Below are 24,541 nucleotides of genomic sequence, written 5' to 3'. Positions count from 1 at the left end.
AATAATTTAGTTAAGAATATTGTTTTTGTTTACAATTTATTTTAAAAATGTATGATGATGAAAATAGAACAAAGGATAGATAAATTGATTTAAATGATCAAATTGTAGAATTTTTTTTTATATATGTTAAAATATAAGTGTTTTCTATCAAAGTATTTATGTCTAATATTTATAAATAATTTTTAGTTTCGTGCAAGGAGTCATTTAAATAGCTGCTAAAAGAAACCCATCCTAAAAAGAAAACTAATACCATTAAAATGATTTATATCGAAATCAAAATAATTTAAAATAAAATTATCTAATCATAGAATTAGTCATTTTAGGAAAGAATAAACTAATTCAAACTAACAATACACTCATCTAGAAACTCTGTGTAAAGCATATAATCAATAATGTTAAAAGTAGATAAAAACTAAGAAATTTGAGCAACTGAAGTTTTATTATCAGGGATAGTATACATTCTATACAAATCTGGAAAAAGATATAAAGTTTATTTGTAAGCTACCTCAAAGCCTTGTTGTAAAAAACCTTAATTAGTGCTATCACAAATTGTAGTATTTAATTTAGTAGAATTAGTATTATACTAAGGATACTGGTTGAATACATCACAGAGATTTTTTTTAAAAGCAGAAAAGAAAAAGCTATCATAAAGATTTTAATTATACCTATTTTAATAAAATTAATTAAAAATTATAAAAAATAAAATTATTTTATCAATACCTGCTATTTTAGTATTAAGAACTAACTATCCATTAGATATCAGTGTTAATTTATTGTTATTATTAGTTTAAGTTATTTAAGTAATCATAGTACATAGTTGGGGACATAGGCTTTAAAGTTGGATTTATTTTCATAACAATAACATTAAAATTTATTGCTATATTCTCTAAAAGATAAGATCTTAATTAATAAACCTTCTCTAATATTATTTAAAATAATACAAAATAAATTACATTATTTTAAAATTATTTCTTTAAAATATGTTTTTTTTATAATTGAAAAATTAGAAGCAAAAGTCACTTAGTAAATAATAAGTTACTAACTAAGTAATTTAGTCATAAGTAAGTAAAGAAAGAAAGAAAGAAAATAGTTTGATTGAAATATTTAGATTTTTTATAATATAGAAATAAAGTCTTTTGATAAATATTTACTCATTGTTTAGAGGTCTAAAATTGTCTTTGCTAAATAATCTTATGTGACAATTTTAACGATGATAGGATAGCAAATTATCAAGAGGTAAATGAAGAAAACAATGATTGCTATTTTAGGATTAAATCTAGGTAGTTTAGTTATTGAACTTATATTCTGCTTGCGAACATCTTTTTCTTTTGATAGGCTTTAAAGTGATGCTATTGTTTGCTTAATTGATAGGCTATTTTTATTTGAATGTATTGATAACTATTTTTAGTTATAGTAGGATCTCTATATCTATTTTATCAGAGAATCAATCTTGTAAGTTGAAAAGGTTGCAAACAAGGAAATTATTACATCTCTTTCTTTTTAAATATAGTAATACAAAGGTAGAATTATACTGAAACAAATTCCATTTATTGTTATAATTAATACCATTAGAACTGTTAGTTAATCTGAAATACCCTGCTATTCATTTTACTATAAAGTAACCATTTTATTTTAGATATCTTTTAATGCTTATAATTCTTACTATTCGTTACTTATCATGTAATATTCAGCTCTAGAATTAGCATTTGTGCTACTATTCCCAGTAGTACCATTACCAGTAGAACTGAAAGAGCGATAAATATTCGAAAAAGACAGCACAACTCCATACTAGAGTGTCGTATTATATTGGATTTATAATAGCTTCGAAGGTATTGAAGGTGTATTAGATAATTAGTTAGGATCATAATACTAGCCTATATAATATATGAAATAATTATTCCTTAATAACTGGAATATCTTTCTTTCAGTACTAGCCCTTTCCATTTAGGCTATCAAATTAATTATGTTTGATTTTATATAATTTAAGTTATTTCTTGTTTAGTTTCTGAATAACGATTTCTATGTTAAGTTAGCAAACTTTAAATCTGTAGAATATTTTACCATATAATTTATATTTTGGTATTTTACTATTGAGCTTAAATAAGATTAGTATTAGGTTGGCCAGTTAAAAACTTAATAATCAAAATAGGAAGCATTGATATTATTTATTGTTTATCCATATTAAACCCAAGTTAAACATATCATAATACAAAAGCATAAAATGCCTAGAATATTTATTACTTTTATAATTTAAAGCAATGATTTATCAGCCATGATTTATTAAAGTTACCTTTTAGCTGAAGCTGAACTGGAATCTTTAGAATTTGTAGAAGCTATATCGTATTGTATCTCTTACACTTTTAATTTTTTTGTATTTTTGTCTTCTTTCTGATTATTTTACTAATTATATCCAAAAGGAGTACTAGTACTAAAATATTCTTCTCTATGCTAAAATTTTGTATTTTCCTTTGAGTAATCATCAGTTTTTGTACCTCTTGGAGCAGGCTAACTTATATAATTTTAATTCTAAATTTATATATTATATTAATTTGCTTTAGCTTCTACATTATCTTCAGTTTTATCCTTTGCAGATAACTTCACAGCATTTGCAGTAAATTTAAAATCTTAATCAGATCTTTAAGTTTATCCTTCTATACTCTTAGGAGACAATAACCATTCAGAAGGTCTATTTTTTTCATTATTTATCTTTTTATCTTAATTTGGTTCTATCAGATTTGAAATACTTTACTGGGTTGCTCGCGGAGAAAAAAACTTAAGTTCTTAGCATGAAAGAGATGTAGCTGTTTGCTAATTTTTATCATTTATATTTAAAGTTTAATTGCTTGTGGGAGAAAAGAATACTAAATTTAATGCTTTCTCACTGCTTACAGGTGAAATCAAATGTTAAGGGATTTGTTATTAGTTATATTGAAGATTTTATTGCTTTTATTGTTTGTTGAGTAAGCCTATCCTTGAGGCTTCATCGTTGTTAGTGGTATTTAATTTATTTAGCTAATTACTTGATTGTTGTATTTTAATTTCATCAATTTCATTATACATATGATTGTTATAAAAAGTATTTTGATTATAATTAATTGAATACATTTCATTATTTATTGATTTTTCATTAAAACTAGATTAGTTCTAATAATAATTCATGTTTTTATGAAAATCATTCATACCTATTAAATTATTTATCAAGAATTAATTATCGACGTGATCTTCTTATTAAATTTCTTAAAAAGAATGTATGAAATTCTAATCTTATAAGGATGGGTTTTACTATGATGCCATATTATTATTTATTTCTATACTATTTTATTTATTACATATCTAATAATTTAATTGTTATTTATTTTTATTTTTTTATTTTTTATTATTATCTTTTTTATCTATGCTTACTTCCAATCCTTATACGCTTAGTTCGTCTTCTTCTTACTCACTTATTACATCTTAATCTAAAATTATGTTTCCAGATTTAATTCTACCGATCTCTATATTCTAGTTGTCTTCTAAAGTTGAGCTTTTCTACTAAGTTGGAGTTTAAACATTCTGATTTTGATTTTGAGGTAATAAGTTGTTAATTAATGAAGAACTCTGAATGGAAATTTAGTTATTAGAATTTTGTGCAACTAAAAAGTTATTAAGAGCACTAATAGCTTATAAAGAAGAGGAAGCTTAATTATTATAAGCAGAATGATTGCATAAAATTGCTTTCTACTCAAGTTCAATAATTATTTTTTCAAGATCTTAATTTGTTTAGAAATATTTTTCATAAATTTCTCTCTTTTTAGGATTTTTTAACTGTGAAAGAATGTAAGGAGCTTATTCATAAGGATTCAATTATCTCATTTTTTGTATTTCAATGTAACTTATATCTTCTATGCCTCTATAGTTTACTTTGTGAAGTGAAAGCTACACAAAAGTGAATGTGTAGCTAGATAAATCTTTTTAAACATACATACTTTTAAGTTATTTCGTACTTTTTACAACTGCTAATGATTTTTTGCTACTAGCCAAAGAAAATGCAGTCGAAAGCATTGTGCCACTTTTTGGATCTATTTCCTAAATGACAATAAAATTAATTTTTTATCTTTTGGGTTAGTTCTTCTTTTACTTTTACTACTCTTTTAAAATATTTTCCATCTATTCAGTTAGATTATTATGATATTCATTTTTTTCTTCTAATTTATCTTTGTTGTAGTTAACATCCTAAATTCCAGCCAAAAAAGGGAATACTTTTTTTATACTTATTTTAGCAAGTGACTCTTTGTTAGGAAAAAATGTATAATGAAACTTATCAGTTAAACCAATTACATTTAAATTATCCTCTTCATAAAGAACATATTCATATTAGTAATTTATATGCTTGATCTTAGCCGTTAAACCAAATGTTTTTTCATCTTAAAAATAGTTTACGCGTAAATCTATTCTAACTGGTAATATAAGCATATGATTAATTTAAGCAAATATAATTTATCGATTCATTCTACAACCTTAATACTCGCAAAAGTCTTAAATCTCCAAACTATTTTTATATTTTTCTCTTGCCTTTTATGCTTCATTTTTTTTATCTAAGTCCAGAGTTTCTTCATCTAAAAGAGTATTTTTATCTTCTTGAATCAATATCTAGCCATTTTTTTAATCTTAATTGGTGCTGCAAGAAATTTCTTCATCCAAATAATTTTCAATATACTTAGAATGAATGGGTTAAAATGCGAAAGGTATTATTGACTCAATATTATGACCTTTGATATCATTATTAGTTGTAAAATAGAAAATATCTTGGAAATTAGATGAAACTGAATTAATTATTAATGTTCTCTGGTCTTTGTAATTTGCGAAAACAATACAAGTTTTTTCATCAAATCTATCATTGTTCAGAGTACTGCTTACAATCTCATCATCTTATAAATTATCCAAATATTTATGACGTAGTTTTGCTTAATATTTCTTTTTATATTTGTTTACTTACATTAAATTAATATCTTTTTCACTAAAAGCTAAATTTTCCAAAAAAAGTGCCTAAATATTTAAGAGATCTAAACTATCATCATTCATGTAACATAGAGAATTTAAATGAACTTTGAGGTCTCTCTTTAATTGTTACATGAGTTCAATTTTTTAAATCAAATCATTTACTTTTATCTCTTTCTATTTCATTATATTTAATATTTCTAACTTTAATTTGACAGCCAAATCTAACAGAACATAAGACTGCTCTAGTCTCTTTTCGAAAACAATCACTTCTAAAAAGGAGCAATCAAACGGGTTTGACCTTCCCATTAACTTTCTCATTACAGATCTCTTTTTCAAGAAAATTGAATGCACAGAATAAAACATTTGCTTTTATTTCATAGACAAATTTTTATTAACACTAAGTTCTAGTTGCTAAAGCCAATAGATCCTGTATGATTGATTGACTTCAATCAAAAACACAAAATAAATTAGTTACTCATAAAATCCGCTTTGTTTGTTTCTCTATTTTTCTTTTAACATTTTCTTAAATTACTCTTTCAAAATTCTTTTAACTCTGTCTTTCACTATAACCATGTGAGCATTATCATTAAATTATTCAATCTGTAAAGTTTATTAAATCTGACTTTATAATTTATTTTTGACCACATTATTTTCTTATTTTAATTGTTATATTTTTTAAAATTTATGAGGTGAGTGTGATTTTTACATTGTGGGAGATACAAATACTGAGTTAGAGAAATCAATATCGCTGTTTATAATCAAATTAAATAATTATACATCTCTTCTTTCACTTTCTCTAGAATTAGCAATATCTTCAAATAAATTCAATCTTATAATCTTGTCAAAATCTATGTTGCTATTTTAATTCTCAAGGATTAAACTCTAAAATTCATCAACAATTTTTTAGCAATTTCTTTTAATTATAATATTTGCTATTTTAAAGCATATAGGTAAGTAAGCTACAGTGAGAATACTTATCAGCAAATTAGGTATTTTAAAAGAAATACCTACTTGAATTATAATGCTTATAGTAAATAAGCTGATATGTGAAAACACACTTAAAAACTAAGAATTCTTGTTGTAAAATTAGCAAAATAAATGCTAAATAACCGCGCTTGTTAAAAAATATGCTGCTAACAAGATACTCTAGCCGTTTGGAACATAATTAATAGCTAAAAAAAAGCAAAACTCAATAATTGTATTAAAAATGAATGACACATAAGAAAAAGGCTTAGCTAAATAATCTATAGACTTAATTTCATAATTGTAATCAACGTCAGATATAATTACATCTATTTATAAAAAGGATATTAATGTAAACAAACAAAATAAAACTATCTTGATCAATTAATTAAAAAAAAATTGATGAAAAGTGAATTATTTGCAAATATATTATGTGAATGAAGTATATTAATCAAAAATAAAAAAGTTTATTTACTCAAAAGGATTGATATAAGCAGTAGTATAATTGCAAGAGGATTACGAGTTATTCCATGGAGACTTAAAAAAACAGAAGGAACATATAAAATATATTTGTGTATGATAGTAAAAAAGGAGAATAGAGTTATAATCTAATTCTTCTTTTCATTTTTATTTTCTTCATTTGAGTATACTCTATTTAGTATATATTTTTCGTCTATTTATTTACTTAGCTTCTGTGACTTAAAAATATTTCTTGCAAATGCAAAGGCTATGTATAATAAAATCGCTCCATTAACTGATAAAAATATCACTCTAAGACTTCTCTTTAAAGTATAATTTTTCATAAAATCAACAATACCATATTTCTTTAAAAAATTGTAATTGGAATCAGCGTCAATCAATTTGCTAAATTGCTTTTAGAGAGAAAAGAAAAATATTAAAAGGTGCTTTATCAATGTCATTGCTGAGTAAAAAGGCTTATTTCTTGGATATACATTCACAATTTGGTATAATTCTTCCTAATAAAAATATAAAATCTATTTCGAAATCTATGATCTCTTCTTTAAAAATGCCTATTTCATGTTATGGTCTCTCTATTTATCCTATTTTTTTTCAATTCTAATTTGTTAAATTTTTACAAAAATTTAATTTATTTTCCAATTAATTTTTTCTTACAAAATTTAAGACTATTCCTAAATTAAATATTACTCATCCAATAAATTTATTAAATTGGTATGGCATCGTATACATTCAATTTCAAATGCAAATTTTAATTTTTATTATCCCAAAATCAACGCATTCTCTGTTGAATCTATTCGATTAATCTTTTTAAATTTCACTATTTTTTCACACCCTTTCAGAAAACTACTTTTATTCATACTTGAAAGCTAAATATTTTTAAATATCAAAAATAGATTCATATTTTCATAAATACCTTTAAATAAATATGAAAAATTACTTTTTTCAAAAAATCTACATTTTTTATAAGCAATCTTAAACTCTAATTCTAAATATTTTCTTGGAAAAATTATAATTTAAACTTTAGAGAACCATTTAAATTTGAAAAAATTTTTGAGCTATAGCTATGATTTTATTGATTAAATTAATCTACATTTCTACTACTTGCCTAAAAATATTTGAAATTTAATTATTATTTATTTACTCAGTTTAAAGTTATGCTAAACTGCTAAATATTTATTTAATGATTATTTTTCAAATTTTTTTATGTATTTTTCGTTTCGTTAGGATATTTTTTAAATGCGGTTTACTACAATTTCTGATGCAATTAATTTTCTAAAAAATAAATTAAGCAGTTTATATATATTAATTATTTATTATTTACTAAAAAAAAAATAGTAATTATTTGATTGATTTTTAATTTAGAAAGGAATTACTTGTCAATTCTTTATATTTTTTATATTAAATAACTCAAATTACATTTTTTAGGTTAAGATATTGGCCTTTAATTAATTTATAATGGAATTTAATGTATTAATTAGAACAGTATATGAAAGCAATGATGACGAAACAAAATATGAACTTATAGAGGATTTAAAAAAATAAATCGAAAGCCATTAGCAAGTTATCCTCCCTGAATTAAGAAGACTTTTTATGATGCTTTCTGAAACTCTTGCTGGCGCAAAGAAAGATAATCTAATACTGCTTTTACATTAAACTATCAGCACTTTAATCAGAGTTCTTCTTAGTTAAGAAATAGAACTCAATTTTAAATATATTTTATAACCACTTATTAATAATTTGGCTGAGCCAGATCAATCAATAAGACGCAGTACAAAGCTAGTTATTGATAATTTTCTTAAAAAAACTAGAAATATTGAATTAATTATAGATTATTTAATTAAGTATGGGTTTAGCTCAGAAAACTATTTTCTACGAGAAAAAAGCATAGGATCAAGTGTTAGATTTTTAGATATATGTTAAAATATATTTTGTTCTCGTTCTGGATTGAACGACGTAAGGAGATTGATAGAAAATATAATTATAAAACTGAATGATAGTGTAGAAAATGTTAGAATTAAGGCATAAAAAGTTTTGTATAAAATTATGAAGCAAAAGAATTACGAAGGGTTTCTTTAAGTTCAAAGAAGACTGTCAAAAGAACATCAATAATAGATGGAAAATGTTGTTAATAAGAAACACCTCGAATAAGAAGATTAAAAAGTATATTTATGTAATTTTTCATTAAAATTATTAAGCAATTTTTATAACTTTTTTTAAGATAATGAGAATAATAACTTTTAAATGTCTAAAATGAGAGAACTATCAATTTAATTCATGAATCGTTTAAAGAAATTTTTACATTTGAAATGTTTAAATAAATATGAAATTATATCAAACTTTTCAATTATTTTTTTATAAGATAAAGGAGCTGTATGAGAAATTTGGTGAAATAAATTTACATATGTTTGAAGATTATTAGTAGGATTTTATTGTTGAGAATACAGATGGTATCAGAAAGTATTATTTGTATTAAGAAATGCCACAATTTACTAAAAAGCAGATTCTATCTTTCTTTCCTTTGGGGATGAATGGCTTATACTTCAATTTGATTAGAGAAGATACTCTAATAGATTGCTTTAATGAATCAGATTTAAGAGTAAATAGAATTTCACTTTTTTTATAATATATTTAATCATAAAAACTCCTATTATAGGTAAAAATACAAGCATCTAAAGAAGTTTTAGAAGCTTTTGAGGCTTGCGAAACTCCTGAAGATACAATCAATGATATTAGATCTTATTTGGGAGCATTTTATAAATTCATTACTTATTTATTAAGTAGCAAAAACCTCATTATAAGTGGAAACGCTATGAAAATTGTTTCTACTTTAATTCAACATAGTGCTGGTATGCAAATGAAGGCCTATATAATCTTAGCACTTCCTCCTTTAATAGGAAAGTTAGGAGAAGAAAGAATTAATATTAGAAATACAGCTTTTTTTATAGTCAGATCTATGATTACATCTATTAAAAAACACACTCTTCTAAAAAGTTTTTGTCTTTTTCTAAATGATCAATTAAATAATCAAACAAATCCTAACTGGCACATCAAAGAAGAAATACTAAATCTTATTTCAGTTTTGTTTCTTTGTTTGTTTGATGGCTATCCTGAAGAATGGTACGAAAATGCATTTATTAAAGAACTTTAAGGAGATGATGCTAACAGTGTAAATATATTTATTTATTCCTTTTAAAATTTATTGTAATTCTTAATAAAACTATTTATCAAAAATTAAATAAATTCAAAAATCTTAAGGCAAAAAAAAAATACTAAAAAATTGATATTGATGTAAATAAGTTGATTTTATGTAAGAAATTACAACAAAGTTTTTTGAATATAAAGGATTGCTTTAAAATAAAAAAACATTTTGAATAAAATTTAAATTAGATTTTTTAAATAAATAAATTAACAAATTAACTTTATGATTGTTAAAGGAAAAATTATTTATTTATTTATTTATCATAAAATAAATAGATCAGATATATTGATATGAAGCACGTACTAACTACAATTGCTTTATTTTTAGATGATAAAGTAATGAAAGTTAGAAAAGCAGCTATGGAAGCTTTAGCTGTTATATCTAGTTACGGTACTCATAAAGAATATATTTTATAGATACTTCATGAAATTTTAGATTCCAAAGTTTACGACTAGCTTGTCGATAAGGTAATTTTCTTGTTAAAATCTGAATTAAATATTTTAGTAAAGTTGTATGTATAAATAATAAAAAGCTGCAAACTGGTAAAGTTTATTTTATTAACCAACATGGAAAACTAGAAATGCCTGTAATAGAAGTTAAGAAATATGAAAATGAAAAAGATAAATATGACGAAAGATTAAGAAGATACAAAATGCTTCTTAATGAGAAACTTAGTGAGGATGAAAGCTAAAGGAGTTTATCAGAAATTTTAGAAATTTCATAAAAGGGTAACGAGGAAGATGAAAATGGAATAGAATTTTTGAGAAGAGAAGAAGGAGAACGAGAAAAAGATATCAGATAAAGAAAATTGAAAATCACGTATTACAATTTAGAAGATGAAGAAAACAGATTGATGAGTATGAGAGATAGAATAAAAAAGACAAATGATAATATCGATAAATATCTTCACAATCATGAGCATGATGGAGTGGATTCAGTTAAATATGATATCCTTGTTCCTATTAAAGATATACCATTAACAACTTACAATTAAAAGCAATCGCCAGCTAAATCAAACAAGGCAAAATCTTCAAATAAAAAATTAGATGTCCCTGTAGCTGAAAGCAAATTAGGAGATGATGGAGAAGAAAAATTTGATCCATTTGCTGGAGATGAATTTGGCAAATTAGTAATTTTATTTATTCATTATCTTTAAAGAATTTTTTTAAATATATTTTTATGGTATTTTTTAAAAGATATTTGATAATGAAGAAGAATAAAAGAAATAAATTAAAAGAGAGTAAGAGAGTAGGTATCCAGATGAATTAAAGAAAAATGTATACTATTTCTAACCTATTTAGCCAAAGCCAATTGAGAAGGAAGAAAGTGAAAAAGATTCCTTAGATGATCTAAAAGTAGTTGAATTCGAGTATAGAACTGATGACTATGATCCTCTAGCATTAGCTTCCAAAAAGAAGCCAGCAAACACTAAAATAGATATATAGCAGCGTATTAATAGTTCTCTTAGTAAACTGAATCAAGGTCCAAACGCGAATGAGAAGTTCGTATTGAACCTTCCTAAAGTAATCTAATTAAATGAAAAGGAATATGATGGCTATGAGTATTCAGCTTACAATGACAGCAGTATAGATAATACATAAAACTTTAATAATCTTTGATAAATATTTCATTTGAATTAAAATAGATTTATTTTATCAAAAATTAAGTTAATTTAATTAAATAAATAAAAGATTTAACTAAAAATAAGATTAATATTTTTCTTAATTATTTTTTACTTTAAAATTTTAATTTTGCATTTAAGTTATAACTTTGCTTCTCTTATAGGTTTATTCATTAGCACAACTAATTATCTTTTTGATCATTTTTTTTACTATTTAATGAATTAAATATGAATTATCATTAAATAATTAAAGTCTTTTATATAATTACAAAATCAAATTGCTAATTAAATAAATGAATTTGGAATTTATTAATTGATTTAATTTCAAGTCTTACAATTTAATAGAAATTATAAATTGAATAAATAAGAATAGATATTTATTTATTGATAGTTATTTATTTATTTATTTGTTTAATTATTTTTTTGATCAAAAAATATTACACATTGATTAAGAAACATCTGCTATATCAGCTATTTATTTATCATCAGTATTCTATGATGATTAAATTATTTCTAAATCTTGATCTACATTATTTTGAGGCTCTGGATTACAGTTTGTTTGCTATTTAATTTAAGATGAGTGGATTGCAGCTTTTTGTTTCTTTTAAAGTTACAGACCTTACTCTCTGCGCTTAATCCATATCTCTGAATATTTGATATAGAGCTTACTGATTTTTTCCCAATTTTTTATATTTTCTTCATCAGAAGTTTTATCTATTTTTGATTTAAACCATGTGTCCTTTACGTAATGGATATAATATCCACTTCTGATTTAAGTTTTAATTTAATCTGACTCTCCTGTTTCCAATATTTGGTAGATCACTCTTGGATTAAAATGACTAGAAAGTGGTATTCCTTAGAAAGCAAGCTCCCTTTCTATCAATATCTCTTTAGGAGATACCCAATAAATTTTCTCTTCAATAAAACAGTCACAACTTTTTGGCATAAATGGTTCTTTTATAATATGAGTAAAGGTACATTTTCTTGTAGAATATTCTGCATAATCAATAATTTCTAGCTTGTTATTGTCATAGAGATTAGTAAAATAAAGAGGAGGTTCTGGAACTATGTCACTATAGACCATATTCAGCTCATTAAGCACAGTTGTGTTATAGTACATCCCAAAATTTGTATACGCAACTTATTTTTCATCTTCAAATATGTTATTTCCAAAGAATAGTATGTATATCTCTTTAGCAGAGACATTTTTTATATCTATTGAAGTCCACTTAGCTTTGGTAGATACTTCAAAGTTATTTAATACAGCATTTCGCAATTTTTCAACCCTTTGCTGATATACTTAAGTTAATTTATCGATATGCTAATTCCATTGATTTTCTACCTCTTTTTTCTTTTACATTTCTTCTACACTCTTTATTTCTTCCCATTCTTCTTCATCTTCTTCTTCATCCGAAGACAATTGAATGATATCTTATTGTTTTTCTTCATATTGAACATCTTTTTAAAGTCCATTTCCAGCATTATTTTAACTGAAAATTTTTTTTTTGCTTGTTTTTTTACTAATTTAACTCTATTCAATCTACTGTTTTAGTGCCTAAAGCTCTTATCTGATGCATTCTATATTCAGATCTTCAGCACTAGGCTATAAGCGTTTTTACCATGAAAGTAGCTCAGTCATGTAATTGTAAGCCTAATCACGATCTTTAAAAGCAGAGAAAAAAAAGTGCTGATGATTTTTAAGAATTATTTCAATTCCTTAGTTGAAAATGAAACCAGTTTTCTTTTTTTGAACTGAAGATACATCGCTTAATGGGATAGATACAATAGTAGCTTTTCCAACTAGAGTGTCTGCATTATAACGAGAAAAAAAACAAATTTTTGAATTGTATATGTATAGAGTTCCATTAAGTGGTATTTTCTTAGTGATAGCGCATTGATGCATCGACATACATTCATCGTATTCTGGCCTGTTTTTAAATATGACAATAGGTTAATTGATAGCTTAGTAAAATAAATTCTTTAAATTTTGAAATATTCAAAAAAGCTTAAGTCACTTAAGCTACTTTTCTTAGATTTCATTACTTAATATATTATTTAATATGAATATGAAAGAAAAATAATTTGAGAATCTATTATTCATTTTTAATATTTACAATTCAAATTTGTCTATGAGACTTGAAAGAGGATATCCTTAAATGTTAACTAGATTATCATTAAGAGGTATGTTCCATTCAAAGCAATATTTTTAGTTAAAGCATGCACTGTTGCTGTCATTTTTAATATTATTTACTGAATTCATTTGAAAGGAGTCACACTTATCTTGTTTGCTATTATTGTAGCTATTTTTATAGTGGCGATTATGATTAACCTATTTGTTGTTATCCTACTTCTAATTTTAAATCATAATTTAATTAAATGAATTGATCTCTTTAATTCTTTATATAATATTAAATTAGATTAGCCTGATATTTATTTAAAAGGTTTTGAGTATATCAGAGTTGAATTTTATCGAAATCTGATGATCCTATTTTTATTTTATAATTTTAATGTTATTCAAATTTTATCAGGTTTAAATTGCTTATAGATGCTTCTGAGGGTTTAAAATGGCACATTGAAGAAACTTCATAGAAATAAAGCAAGTAGTTGTAATAAATTAAATTAATTGATCAATCTAATTATTTTGTAAAAATATTTTAATATTAAAATCTAATTTTATTTTATTAAATACTTAAATATTCTAATAAGTATTATATTGCTTTTATAATTCTAATAATTTAAAGGTTTTTCAATAAATTTAATGGATATTTTACAGTCAAAATTGAATAATTTTTATTAAAGCATATCAAATAAATTAATTTATAAAGATTTTATATTTATCATACACTAAGTTAAGATAAAAATTAAATATCTTTTAAAGTATGTAAGAGTAAAAGAACTAACTCTAAATATTCATTCAAACTCTTTAAAACATAAAATAGAAATTTGAATTAGAGTTCAATAATTCAATAAAATAAAATACTGCATATACTCATTAATTTAGGTAAAGTTACTATTAAGTTATCAGACTTTATTTTTTTTTATAAAAGATTTCTATAAAATCATTCTTACTTTATAATATCTAATGTATTTCATTTTTGAAATAGTTTTTATTAAAAAAATGATTGAAAAAAATGAAATCACTCAAATTAGTAAAGTAGAACTACCATTTTTAAGTAAATACATATTATTAGCTTACTTCTTGTCAGTGATAATTTAAAAATTTAATTTAATGATTACTTGAAATTGTTATTTGTTTAGAAGGAATTGGTAAAAGTAAAAAATTGAAAATAAAGAAAAATAGAAATACAGGTAATGAACTAATTAAATATACATGTAATTTAATACATTATATAAATAGATCATACTTGTTATTATATGATCAGTTGTTTGTTCATTAGTTTTTCATAAGAGATTTTATAGGTTTTTCAACAAGTATTTAATTTGTTTTACTGAAAATTTGTAAATTTGTATGTTTTATATTGATTGATTATATATAATCAATCATATTTAGAAATATGTCTCAATTAATAAAAGCTATTTATTAATAGATATTTCTTATTCTCTTTCAACAGATGACAGAAGAGAGAGGAAGATCGTATGTGTTGGAATTATCTGGATCAACAATTTACCAGGCAACAGAGTATGAGAAACCTTTAGCATACTTAACAATTTCACTATTTTAGCCGCTAATGCACCAAGCGAGATTTGCAAATCTGAAATTCTTTTCATAATCAGTGAAAGTACCTTTTTGTAATGAGTTATCGAATACAGAGACTTGAGTAGGTCTGCTTTAGCCTTATGTGTAGACTTTAACTATTGGCTTGAGGTTAGAAATAATGCTGTTATCAACTATTCCGTTAATCTTTGAGACTACTGGTAACTTAAAGAAGACTAAATACTTGGTTTAGCCCAAAGCATTAATTGTAATAGCCTCAGTACTTATTTTATCACCCTTAGCATCACCATGATAAACAGAACCAGCGCATTAAGAGCTGAAATAAGAAGAATAGCATACCCATTTGTCTGCTTCAGAGTTTGAATTGAGATAAAGATCTAAATCCTAACCAGTCTCAAGACCTGATTCAGTACCCCATTCAAGGACAAATCTAGTTTGATGAGTTTTAAGTTCTGGAGAAAGACCAATATCTAGGAATAGACGTTTTTCATTCAAAGTGAAAGTTCTACAATTAATAGCATAACCATCTAACGAAGCTTAAATTGTATAACGTGTTGTGGGAAGTGTTGAGTAAACAAAGTCCAAGTTGATGATGCCATTGTTAGTAGATAAGCCTTAGTAGATTAGTTTAGCATTGTCACCAGCAAAACATGTATTTTCAGTACCATAGGATTCATAAAGCTAGACGTTAGCTCCAGAGAGGTTTTAGTTGGTGACTAAGTCTCTTACAGCTAATTTGACTGTTAATTTTTTCAAACCAGCAAGTAATCTAGGGTTTTCAAGAGCCTTATCTTTCTTAGAGTGAGGGTGGAAGATAGATCTCTTCAGTTAGGTAGTATCAATAGTGACTGTTTATTCTAAATTCTAGGACTTAGTGGAAATTTGTTATGCAGAGAATAATTTAGAATCTACTTAGTAAGCTTAAATGACGAATTTCAAACCTTCTCTGTTGCATGCTGAGACAGAGCTACGAACATAATTAAGGACTTGAATGGGATCACCACTGACTCCAAAGTAGTTTTAGCAAGGAGTACATAAACTTCTCTTAGTAGCTGGGTCAAAACAGACCTAGTCGTTTGCAAGGGGTTGAGCGAGAGTGGAAGGAATTACGTGAACTCTATCAGTTGGGTTTGGATAATCAAATCTGAAGTTTGTAGGACAGTTGTCTGAGTTTCCACGAACGGTTGAGATAATCAAGAGTAAATCAGGATTTTAGCAATTTTCACAGTATTAGTTGCTAGCTTTTTAGACACTAATATCAGCAAATACAATTTATCTATATTCACTGTTGACAAGAGACTCATCTTCGAAGTGTTAGAATAAAGTACACTTATTGTATTCGTGGTAAGTGTTTGAAGGGTTTGATTTCTTAATGTTAATGAGTTTATTTACAACAACAGTGTTACGACGTACTGCATCAGTAGAATGGCTACTAACAGCAGTGTAAATACCGCCAATCAATAAGAGACCGAAGAACAATCCTAATAATACGTTTTTGGAAACACTTGAAAGAACTAATTCATTGGGTTAAGAGGGATGAGAACTGTTAGAATAGAGATAGCTTGACAAAAAGAAAACAAGAATAATGTAGCTCAAAGCTAAAGCTCCAACTTTGAGGAAGGGACGAGAGTAAACATTAACAACTGTACCACAGCACTATGAAGATAAACCAGCAATACGAGGTTGTTAGCTAGACTTAGGATAAAGACTTTCTTCCCAAACAGTTGTAATGAATCTCTTTTCTTCAACACCAGTCTTACGTAAGTTATCAATTGATTCAAAGCAATCATCGAAACGGTTACCGCAATCTTTGGGAGAACCTTCTCTGTAAATGTACTTTTGTTGGCAACCTTATGAAGCTAAGTATTGATAATCTAAATGGCCTAACTATTCATGACAGTTGTTTGTGTAACTATTGTTAACATCATTGTACATTCTGAATACTTTTCCAGCAGAAGGAACAGCAACTATGAGTGTTAAGAGCAAGAGGGTACCCAATAAAAGATATGAAACTTCCTTTTTACGTAAGTTGATAATAACGATCATAATTAAAAGTAAAATGCTGACAACAGCAACAGACTTAAGAGCAGTTAAAGGTTCTGTATCAAAGCTGTAAGAGGGATAGTCAAAGACAGAGTATAAAACATTAATTGCATGTAACAAATAGTATGAAACAAACAAAAGAGAAATACTCAACAAGAAAATCATCAAATTAGCAGCAACCTTAGAGTCACTCATGATTTATTGAGTAAAAGCTGTGAACACCAAGAATACGCAATTAACATAGCCAAAAATGTGAATCCATTATTTGTGATCATTATAAATTGTTTAGTACTTTTGTAAATCGCTCTAAGATGAAGCCTAAAAATAATATATAAAATATAATTAAATATTCAGATTTAAAATAGGTAAAAATGAAGGAATGAAAAATTTCAATGTATGTTTAATGTCTTATTTATAAATAATCTAACTAGAATTATTAATCATTTTAAATTTTAAATGTTTATCAAATTTTTATTTTAATGAAATAAAATTAATTAAATATCTTTTAGTTTTCTCTTTATCACAGTATGTCTTAAGGTAGATAATAAATTAAACAATTTAATTAAAACGAATGAAGAGTTTGTTAATTAATTAATTAATTAATTAATTAAAATTTCTAACCTTAAGATTGTTTGTTTGTTTATTTATTTATTTGATTTTTATTTATTTACTTATTTCATATTTATAAAATTGAAAATTCATTATTAACGATTCTTTTTCTTTTTTTTGAGTTTATAAATTTTGATCTTATTTTTTATTTTTTCTGTTGATGTAAAAATTAATAAATATCTATTGGTTTTTGTGCAAAATAAAATTTAATCTAATTTAAAATAAAATGATTTTGTTTAATTTTTGCTTGATCTAAGTTTGGTTGTAAGTATATTTTATTAAAATTTAAATTTATTGATATTGCTTTTGGAAGAATTTTAGCTGTTTGCCTTTTATTTTGCTTGTTTAAAATAAATAAAATTATTGCTTTCAGTTTTAATACACGATTACTTAACTACGTTTTCTGATTAGCTAAATTGTTTAAATTTTTTATAGTCTGCATCAATAAAATTAATCCAATGTTTGAATATTTTTTTTAATGATGACATTTAAAGTGCTGTAAAAGAAATGTTGGAATATTAAATTACCATAGCTGCATTGAATAAATCAGATTAAGCAAACTAGAAGAGGACGAAGAAGACCACATATAAAGTAAGCAAAATGAGAGTAAAGAACAAAAGAACCTAAGTGAACTTTGTGTTAGTTGCATTTTGAGGACTATCGCTTACTGCTAAGAGCTTGCTGGTTTTGAGAGCCCAAAGAATGTTTATAGTACTTAAAACTACTAATAAGATAATAATCACAATGAAGCCTAACGTAATTGAGTTATCTTATTGCTTATTTAATAGGAAGATATTGGTGGCTTGTACAATACCTACAAAAATCATAATGGACGAAATGACCATTTAGATTTTAAATAACAAGCTCTTATCTCCTCTAGGCCAAACATACCTCGTATAAAGAGGTTTAGCATCATCAAATTCCATTTAACCTTATATCGTTTTTATTTAGATATATTAGTCTATTCGTTGCTTTTTCTTTTCTCTTTTCTAATAATTTATTTAATTTTTCTAACTTTTATTTTCTTATTTCTTATCCACTTTTTATTTCACTTTTATTTCTATTCAACTAGTAAATACTCTTTCCAAGAATCCAATTCTTCATTTATTTTTTATCTGAATATTCAACTTTACAAGCAGTTTCTTTCTTCATAACAAGTAATTATACTATATTTATCATTCATTATTATTATTAATATTTCATTCTCCAAATAAAATTTGATAAATATTTCAAAATATAAAATGCATTCGATCACTCTTTCATTGATTTTATATGACTTTTTGGTTTTTGATTGTCAGTGCAATAAAGATAATAGGCCTCTCCAATGCATATAAATAAATATATACATCTTGCATTATATTTTTTCAAAATTCAATCAAATTTTTGAATTTTTGTGTTTTCTTTGTTCATTTCTTTTCTTTAATATAAAATAAGTTTTTTATTCATAAATTTATTTATTTGTTTGTTATTATTTTCTAAAATTCATAATAAATTAATTCTAGATGTCTAACTTTTCTCATAAATAATTAAACAAAAATTATTTTAATGTTAATTTCTTTAAATATGACAAAATGTACTTTAAGCTAATTAAATTAATTATTTATTTAATTATTTAAGGTTTGAAAAAAATTTTATTTAAAAAAAAATCTGAATAATGAATTATTTATTTTAAATATTTTAATTTAATTGCCAAATGAAAAGTTAAATTTATTATTTTAAGTAAATTGACCAAAAATATAAAATTGAAAAAAAATGAAAAAACAGAATTTTGCTATGAGAAAATAAATTGAAATAGATTGATTAATTTATTGCAAGTATTCATTCATAATGGATGAATTAATAAATAAATGAGTCTTATACGAAAATAAATAATGTAAATGCAATTTATAGTTTTTTGTAGATTTTATTAATACTTTTTTGATAGCTTTGGCTACTGAAACAAATAAACAATTAAATAGTTCAGATAAATTTTTGAGGAAATATATTGGTTAAGATTTATTAATTTTACTTTTATAGAATAAGTCGATAAGCTATTTAGTATTTGATTGAATAAATAGTCTAGTGTTTATTATACAAAAAGAAAATATCATTGTAAATTATTAATCGTATATTTATACACTATTTACTAATTAATTAATAAATTCCTCATATTCTTAATATTAAATTACTATGGAATAGTAGAAAGATTAGTTGATGAAACAGAATTTTAATAATTCAAACATTTTAATGATCAATTCGACTTCTATTGGTATATATAAAATGAAGCCGCCCTCTTTAATCAGGGCAAATAAGCCTAATTCTATGATTTAGTTAAGATATTTAAAGCAAACCAATGTGCAAAATTAGAATTAAATTAACTCATTCGCACATCTTTAAAACGGCAAAGACTACAATAATATAAGTAACATAGTAGGAGATCAACATTAACAGCAGTAAAAGTTAAAATGGGAAAAATCTTCTCAAATAAATGCATAGAATAACTTTAGAATATCTGCTAGTTCTTAAAAGCAATCAAAGAGTAAAAGTGTTAATAACTTGCCAGCATCATAATAAATAAATTCATCTCATTCTTTTGTAGGGAGAAACAGCAATATTCAAAGCAAAAATAAATTTCACTCTAATAAGAAAGATTTACAAAGTATGATGGGTGTCACCTTTGAAGCATCTCATGGATTAGAAAACCTCTGCGAAAATGCACTTTTTAAAAAGCAAGTTGATGAGTTGAAATTCAGCTCTGATACTCCCTAAAAACTTATTAGCAGCTTAAAAAGTGAAATTAAATAATAGTCTAAGCTTGAGTTTTCGCATTGCTATTCTTAGGACCAATCAAATTCTTTTTATAATAGTGAAAACGGAGATTAAATAACTCCTCAAAGATAAAGAAATTTCTCTCATACCCATCAAGATTTCAAAAAGAGTATCTACTCAAAAGAGCTAACATAAACCAAACAAAATCCTACACATCAAAAACTTAATAAATCCGAAATTGCTTTGCCTTTGAATAAACCATCAGAAAGTAAAGTATTTTAAGTTTAACCAAAGCTAAGCTAGGAAAACAGAAGGACTAACTCCAGAAGAAGGTTGCTGCTTAGTCAATAAGAAACAAGAAAGAAGGCAGTTGATGCAATAACTGATGTTTCTTTTCAAACTCAAGTATTTATAATCAACATATTTTTGAAAGAACACTTTCTTTCTTTTTAAATTGTTTTTTACAATTATAAAATATTTATTTAAAGTTTAAATCGAATTAAAATAATTTGCATCAAATTATTGTTCAAAATGTTAGATTTTATTATAGCTTTTTGTTAAATTTATTTTATATAAAAGGAATTTCAAAGTAGAACAGAGGCAAATACTAATACATAAAATCAATTTAAAGAAATATTGGGAAATAAAAATATAAATGTAGAGAAAAGAGCACATAATAAAATCAATAGTACATTAAATTAATCTATAGAATAGGGAATAAGCCATTATAATTAAAATAAGATGGCTGCTATGATCTCTAGAGATAATTCAAATATAGTAAATTAAAGCTTATAGCTTTTAAATACGTTAAGAAAAAAAAGTTAAAATATGATTGAAGATAAGTCTCCTGTAAATATTAAGCCAAAGTCTTAATAGAAATTTTCTAGCCAATTATCTACTTAAAATTAAACTCGTTAGCCTTCATAACATTAAGAGAATAGAAATATGAAAAATGTATCTTAGTTTAGTATAAAGCACTTCTAAAACGCTTGTGACTCGGCTTAAGACTAGAACAATTAATAATCTGAAATAAATATTGATTAGAGTCAAATGGACTAAAGTGACTTTTAAATTACTAAGTATAAATAAATATTTTCTTCTCAAACAAAGCTTAATCCTTCTAAATAACTATTAGTGAATCAATTCTTGAAAGAGAAAACTATTAATTCTAAAGACTGGCCAAAGCTGAGAGAGAAGATATATTATACTCTCTGCTAGAAGGGATATAATAATAATAACTAAAATTTGGAAGAGAATGTTTAAAATAATAGCACAGCAAGCAAACAATTGTTAGATGAAATTAAGTAAAATTATAGATCTTAAAAATAAATAAGAAATAGCAACTAAATTTAGTAGATTTAGTAGAATATACTAAGCTCTTTCTTAGACTCTAAAGATGTGAATGATAGTCAATCTCAAATAGCAGCATCATATTAAACATAAACCAAAAATAATGCAATTTTATCCTCAACTAAAAATACTTTGAATTTGCAGTCTCAGATATCTTTCAAATAATAAAATGGTCATGGCAAAGAATCTACAAAAATGGAAAATTCTCAAATCAATAATGAAAATAATTTATATTTTAATTCAGTCAATCATCAAATGAGAACATAGAATAAAAATTAGGGATAATTAACTATGAACATAAATAATTCTCCTATAACTTCTTTTAATGATCAGCTAAATCAAGTTTGTGTTAATTAAATTAAAAGTCTTGATACAACTCCTACTAACAAAAAACAGCTTAGCTAGTAAACTTTCAATTAATTTTCATCAAGCCAATAAATGTCAACGAATTCTCAGCTTAAAACGAATACAAAGTTCAAACTTGATTTAACTAAGCTAAATAATGAAGCCTAAAATAATAAATAATCAGTTAATGATTTTAATAATGCAAAAGCTTATTCAGCTCGAATTATTTCACAAAATGAAATCTTACATTAATCTTCATAAAATACTTAAAGATAAAATATTTAAATTAAATCTGCTAGAATAAATAATAATCAAGATAATACTAACAATCCAATAAACTCCTCATACTTCAAAGGAGCTACCTAGTTAACAGTTGATAACAACAAATCAATTAAACAGGTTTAAAATGAAGCTACACCTTAAGGTAATAAAGTAAAAAAATCAATAAGTTTTTTATCATCTGGTAAACCTAATTCGTCATCAAATAAAGTCAGCTTCTAATAAAAAGTTAATACCTACAATTAAATGAATTTTATTAACCATGTTGATAATCTTAGCCAAAATAGTCCATCCCACTCTTAAAATTAAAACAACGACAAACAAGTTTCATTCATGAACACAACAAGCAAATCATAATTCTAAAAAAAGCACTCTGTAATGAATAGCCTCTGTCTTATTTAACTTAAAAAAATAAAGTAAAAAGTTACTGATGACGAAAAGCTTTAATTTTAAAACTTTTTCTAAGACATTATCAAAACATAGAATATGCTTAAATACCAAAAAGATACACCTATCGAATAAATTGCTCCCGAATACAAGTTGCATTAAATAAAGTAACTAATTATTTATTGATTTATCCATTGAAATTTATTCATAATGTCTTGAAATAATATTTTCTTTATAAGCTCTTAAAAAGAGAAGGAAGAAATATAAATAAATTTGATTATAAATAAAAAATAATTGATTTATTTGTTGTTAATAAATTTTTAATAAAAAATACTTTAATAGATATATTCCGAGGGGTAACAAAGAACTTTTTGAAAACAAAAATCTTACTAGTTTATATAGAAGAGAAATAAAAGATTACAATCCTGACGATATTTAAAAACCATCTGCTTTATAAATGGAGTCTGTAGAAAAAGAAGAATATGAAAATTATAAAAAGTTAATGAAGGTTTAATAAGAATACAACGAGGACAAATATGTAATAAGAAAAAAAAAACATATTTTTTAAAATTAAAATATTTTTTAATAATTAAAGTACATTCATTCCAAAGAGTAAAATCTTCGTAAAGAGTTAACAAGTTTGATAGAATAAAAATAAAAAGAGAATGAAAGACTATAAACTTTCGTTAAATTTGAAATAGGTAATGTTATCAGTCCTAATACATAAAAGAAATTTGAAATGTCAATCAAAAATGATTCTAAATGGAGCAGAATTAAGAAAGAAATGATTGAATTCTTGCAGAAAGTTCAAAAACTTAACTTGACAATGGATGAAGTAAATAACATTTTCGTAAGTATTAATTTAAATCTGAAAATTTTATAAAAGGTTGTTGAAAACAAGTTGTTTACCTAAGTAGCATATAGTAGAGTGGGATCATAAGAGTTATTTAATTTCATTAAGGCAAATGATTATGATAGTGTTTACGAACTCTTAAAAAATGACAAGTATTTAGTATACACTTTTGATAAAGTAAGCAAATTTTTTTAAACGAAATATGAATTTATTTTTTATTTAAGGGAATGAATACTCCATTGTAAATTGCATGCAAAAGAGGATTTTCTAAAATTGCTCAAAAGCTTATTGAATATAACTCTGATTTGGATCATATTAATTAAGTAATTGATTAAAAAAATTTTATTTATATTTTAATCAATTTATTTTTATAGGTAAAAAAGACAGCTTTATACTACTCATGCTGCAGAGGTGATGTTACAACTGCTCTCTTGCTTTTAAAAAATAAAGCTAATCCTTGGAGCAATGGTAAATGCAGTCTCAATGAATTTATCTATTAATTTGGAGAAAAAAAAGATTAAATTAATGCTGCTAAAAGAGTAAATAAAATATTACTAAAATTATTCAAAAAAATAATAATCTTTAATATCAAAGCATTTTTACAATAAAGTAATAAATGCTTTTTGGTTTTTAAAAGAATTATTTTTTATTTCATTTTACTTTCAAATAAAATATTTGCTATTTTTGTAAACAAAAAATTAAAATATATTAGATTCACTTCATTATGAATTTGCTTCCTTTCAGTAAGAAGTAAAAACTGTGGGACGAGTTTTAGTATATATTCAAGAATTGAAAAAAATTAATATTTGTAAATATAGATAGAGCAAGTAATGTAAAAGATAAAAATAAAAATAAAAATGTAAATAGTAAATTAAAAAATTTATTTCTAATTAATTAATTTATTTTCTAAAATTTTGTAAATATTTATGTAAAAAATTCATAAAATTTTATTATTGTGAAATTTATTTTATTGATAAATAAAAATGTTTTATTTTTGAATTTAATTTT

The 24,541-nt window shown here is 24.3% G+C and overlaps 5 protein-coding genes across 5 annotated transcripts; 2 read left to right on the top strand and 3 right to left on the bottom strand. All coding sequences in view use genetic code 6, as the record gives it.

Annotated features, from left to right (window-relative positions):
* Positions 1-97: 97 nt before the first annotated feature.
* TTHERM_00255690 (transmembrane protein, putative) lies at positions 98-7,280 on the bottom strand (the record flags this gene model as incomplete). Its single annotated transcript, XM_001019123.2, has 4 exons — positions 98-665; positions 721-919; positions 1,152-6,272; positions 6,419-7,280. The coding sequence occupies 4 exons, from the start codon at positions 7,278-7,280 to the stop codon at positions 98-100; spliced, it is 6,750 nt and encodes a 2,249-aa protein (XP_001019123.2).
* Positions 7,281-7,878: 598 nt separating this feature from the next.
* On the top strand, positions 7,879-11,241 carry TTHERM_00255680 (hypothetical protein; the record flags this gene model as incomplete). Its single annotated transcript, XM_001019122.2, has 6 exons — positions 7,879-8,583; positions 8,783-9,019; positions 9,077-9,589; positions 9,898-10,089; positions 10,155-10,751; positions 10,819-11,241. The coding sequence occupies 6 exons, from the start codon at positions 7,879-7,881 to the stop codon at positions 11,239-11,241; spliced, it is 2,667 nt and encodes an 888-aa protein (XP_001019122.2).
* Positions 11,242-11,670: 429 nt separating this feature from the next.
* TTHERM_00255670 (GRAM domain protein) lies at positions 11,671-13,608 on the bottom strand (the record flags this gene model as incomplete). Its single annotated transcript, XM_001019121.3, has 2 exons — positions 11,671-13,171; positions 13,358-13,608. The coding sequence occupies 2 exons, from the start codon at positions 13,606-13,608 to the stop codon at positions 11,671-11,673; spliced, it is 1,752 nt and encodes a 583-aa protein (XP_001019121.1).
* Positions 13,609-14,808: 1,200 nt separating this feature from the next.
* Positions 14,809-18,497, bottom strand: TTHERM_00255660 (transmembrane protein, putative; the record flags this gene model as incomplete). Its single annotated transcript, XM_001019120.2, has 2 exons — positions 14,809-17,280; positions 18,099-18,497. 2 exons carry the CDS (start codon positions 18,495-18,497, stop codon positions 14,809-14,811), a joined length of 2,871 nt encoding a protein of 956 aa, XP_001019120.2.
* Positions 18,498-19,740: 1,243 nt separating this feature from the next.
* TTHERM_00255650 (ataxin-2 amine-terminal region family protein) lies at positions 19,741-24,326 on the top strand (the record flags this gene model as incomplete). Its single annotated transcript, XM_001019119.2, has 8 exons — positions 19,741-20,724; positions 20,899-22,847; positions 23,023-23,218; positions 23,276-23,515; positions 23,567-23,710; positions 23,758-23,856; positions 23,908-24,072; positions 24,246-24,326. The coding sequence occupies 8 exons, from the start codon at positions 19,741-19,743 to the stop codon at positions 24,324-24,326; spliced, it is 3,858 nt and encodes a 1,285-aa protein (XP_001019119.2).
* Positions 24,327-24,541: the final 215 nt, after the last annotated feature.

This window comes from Tetrahymena thermophila (genome assembly GCF_000189635.1).
Source record: "Tetrahymena thermophila SB210 genomic scaffold scf_8254590, whole genome shotgun sequence".
In the NCBI taxonomy this organism is placed as follows: Eukaryota; Ciliophora; class Oligohymenophorea; order Hymenostomatida; family Tetrahymenidae; genus Tetrahymena; species Tetrahymena thermophila.
The sequence above is the reverse complement of the archived record's forward strand: the minus strand, read 5'-3'. Positions and strand labels throughout refer to the sequence as shown.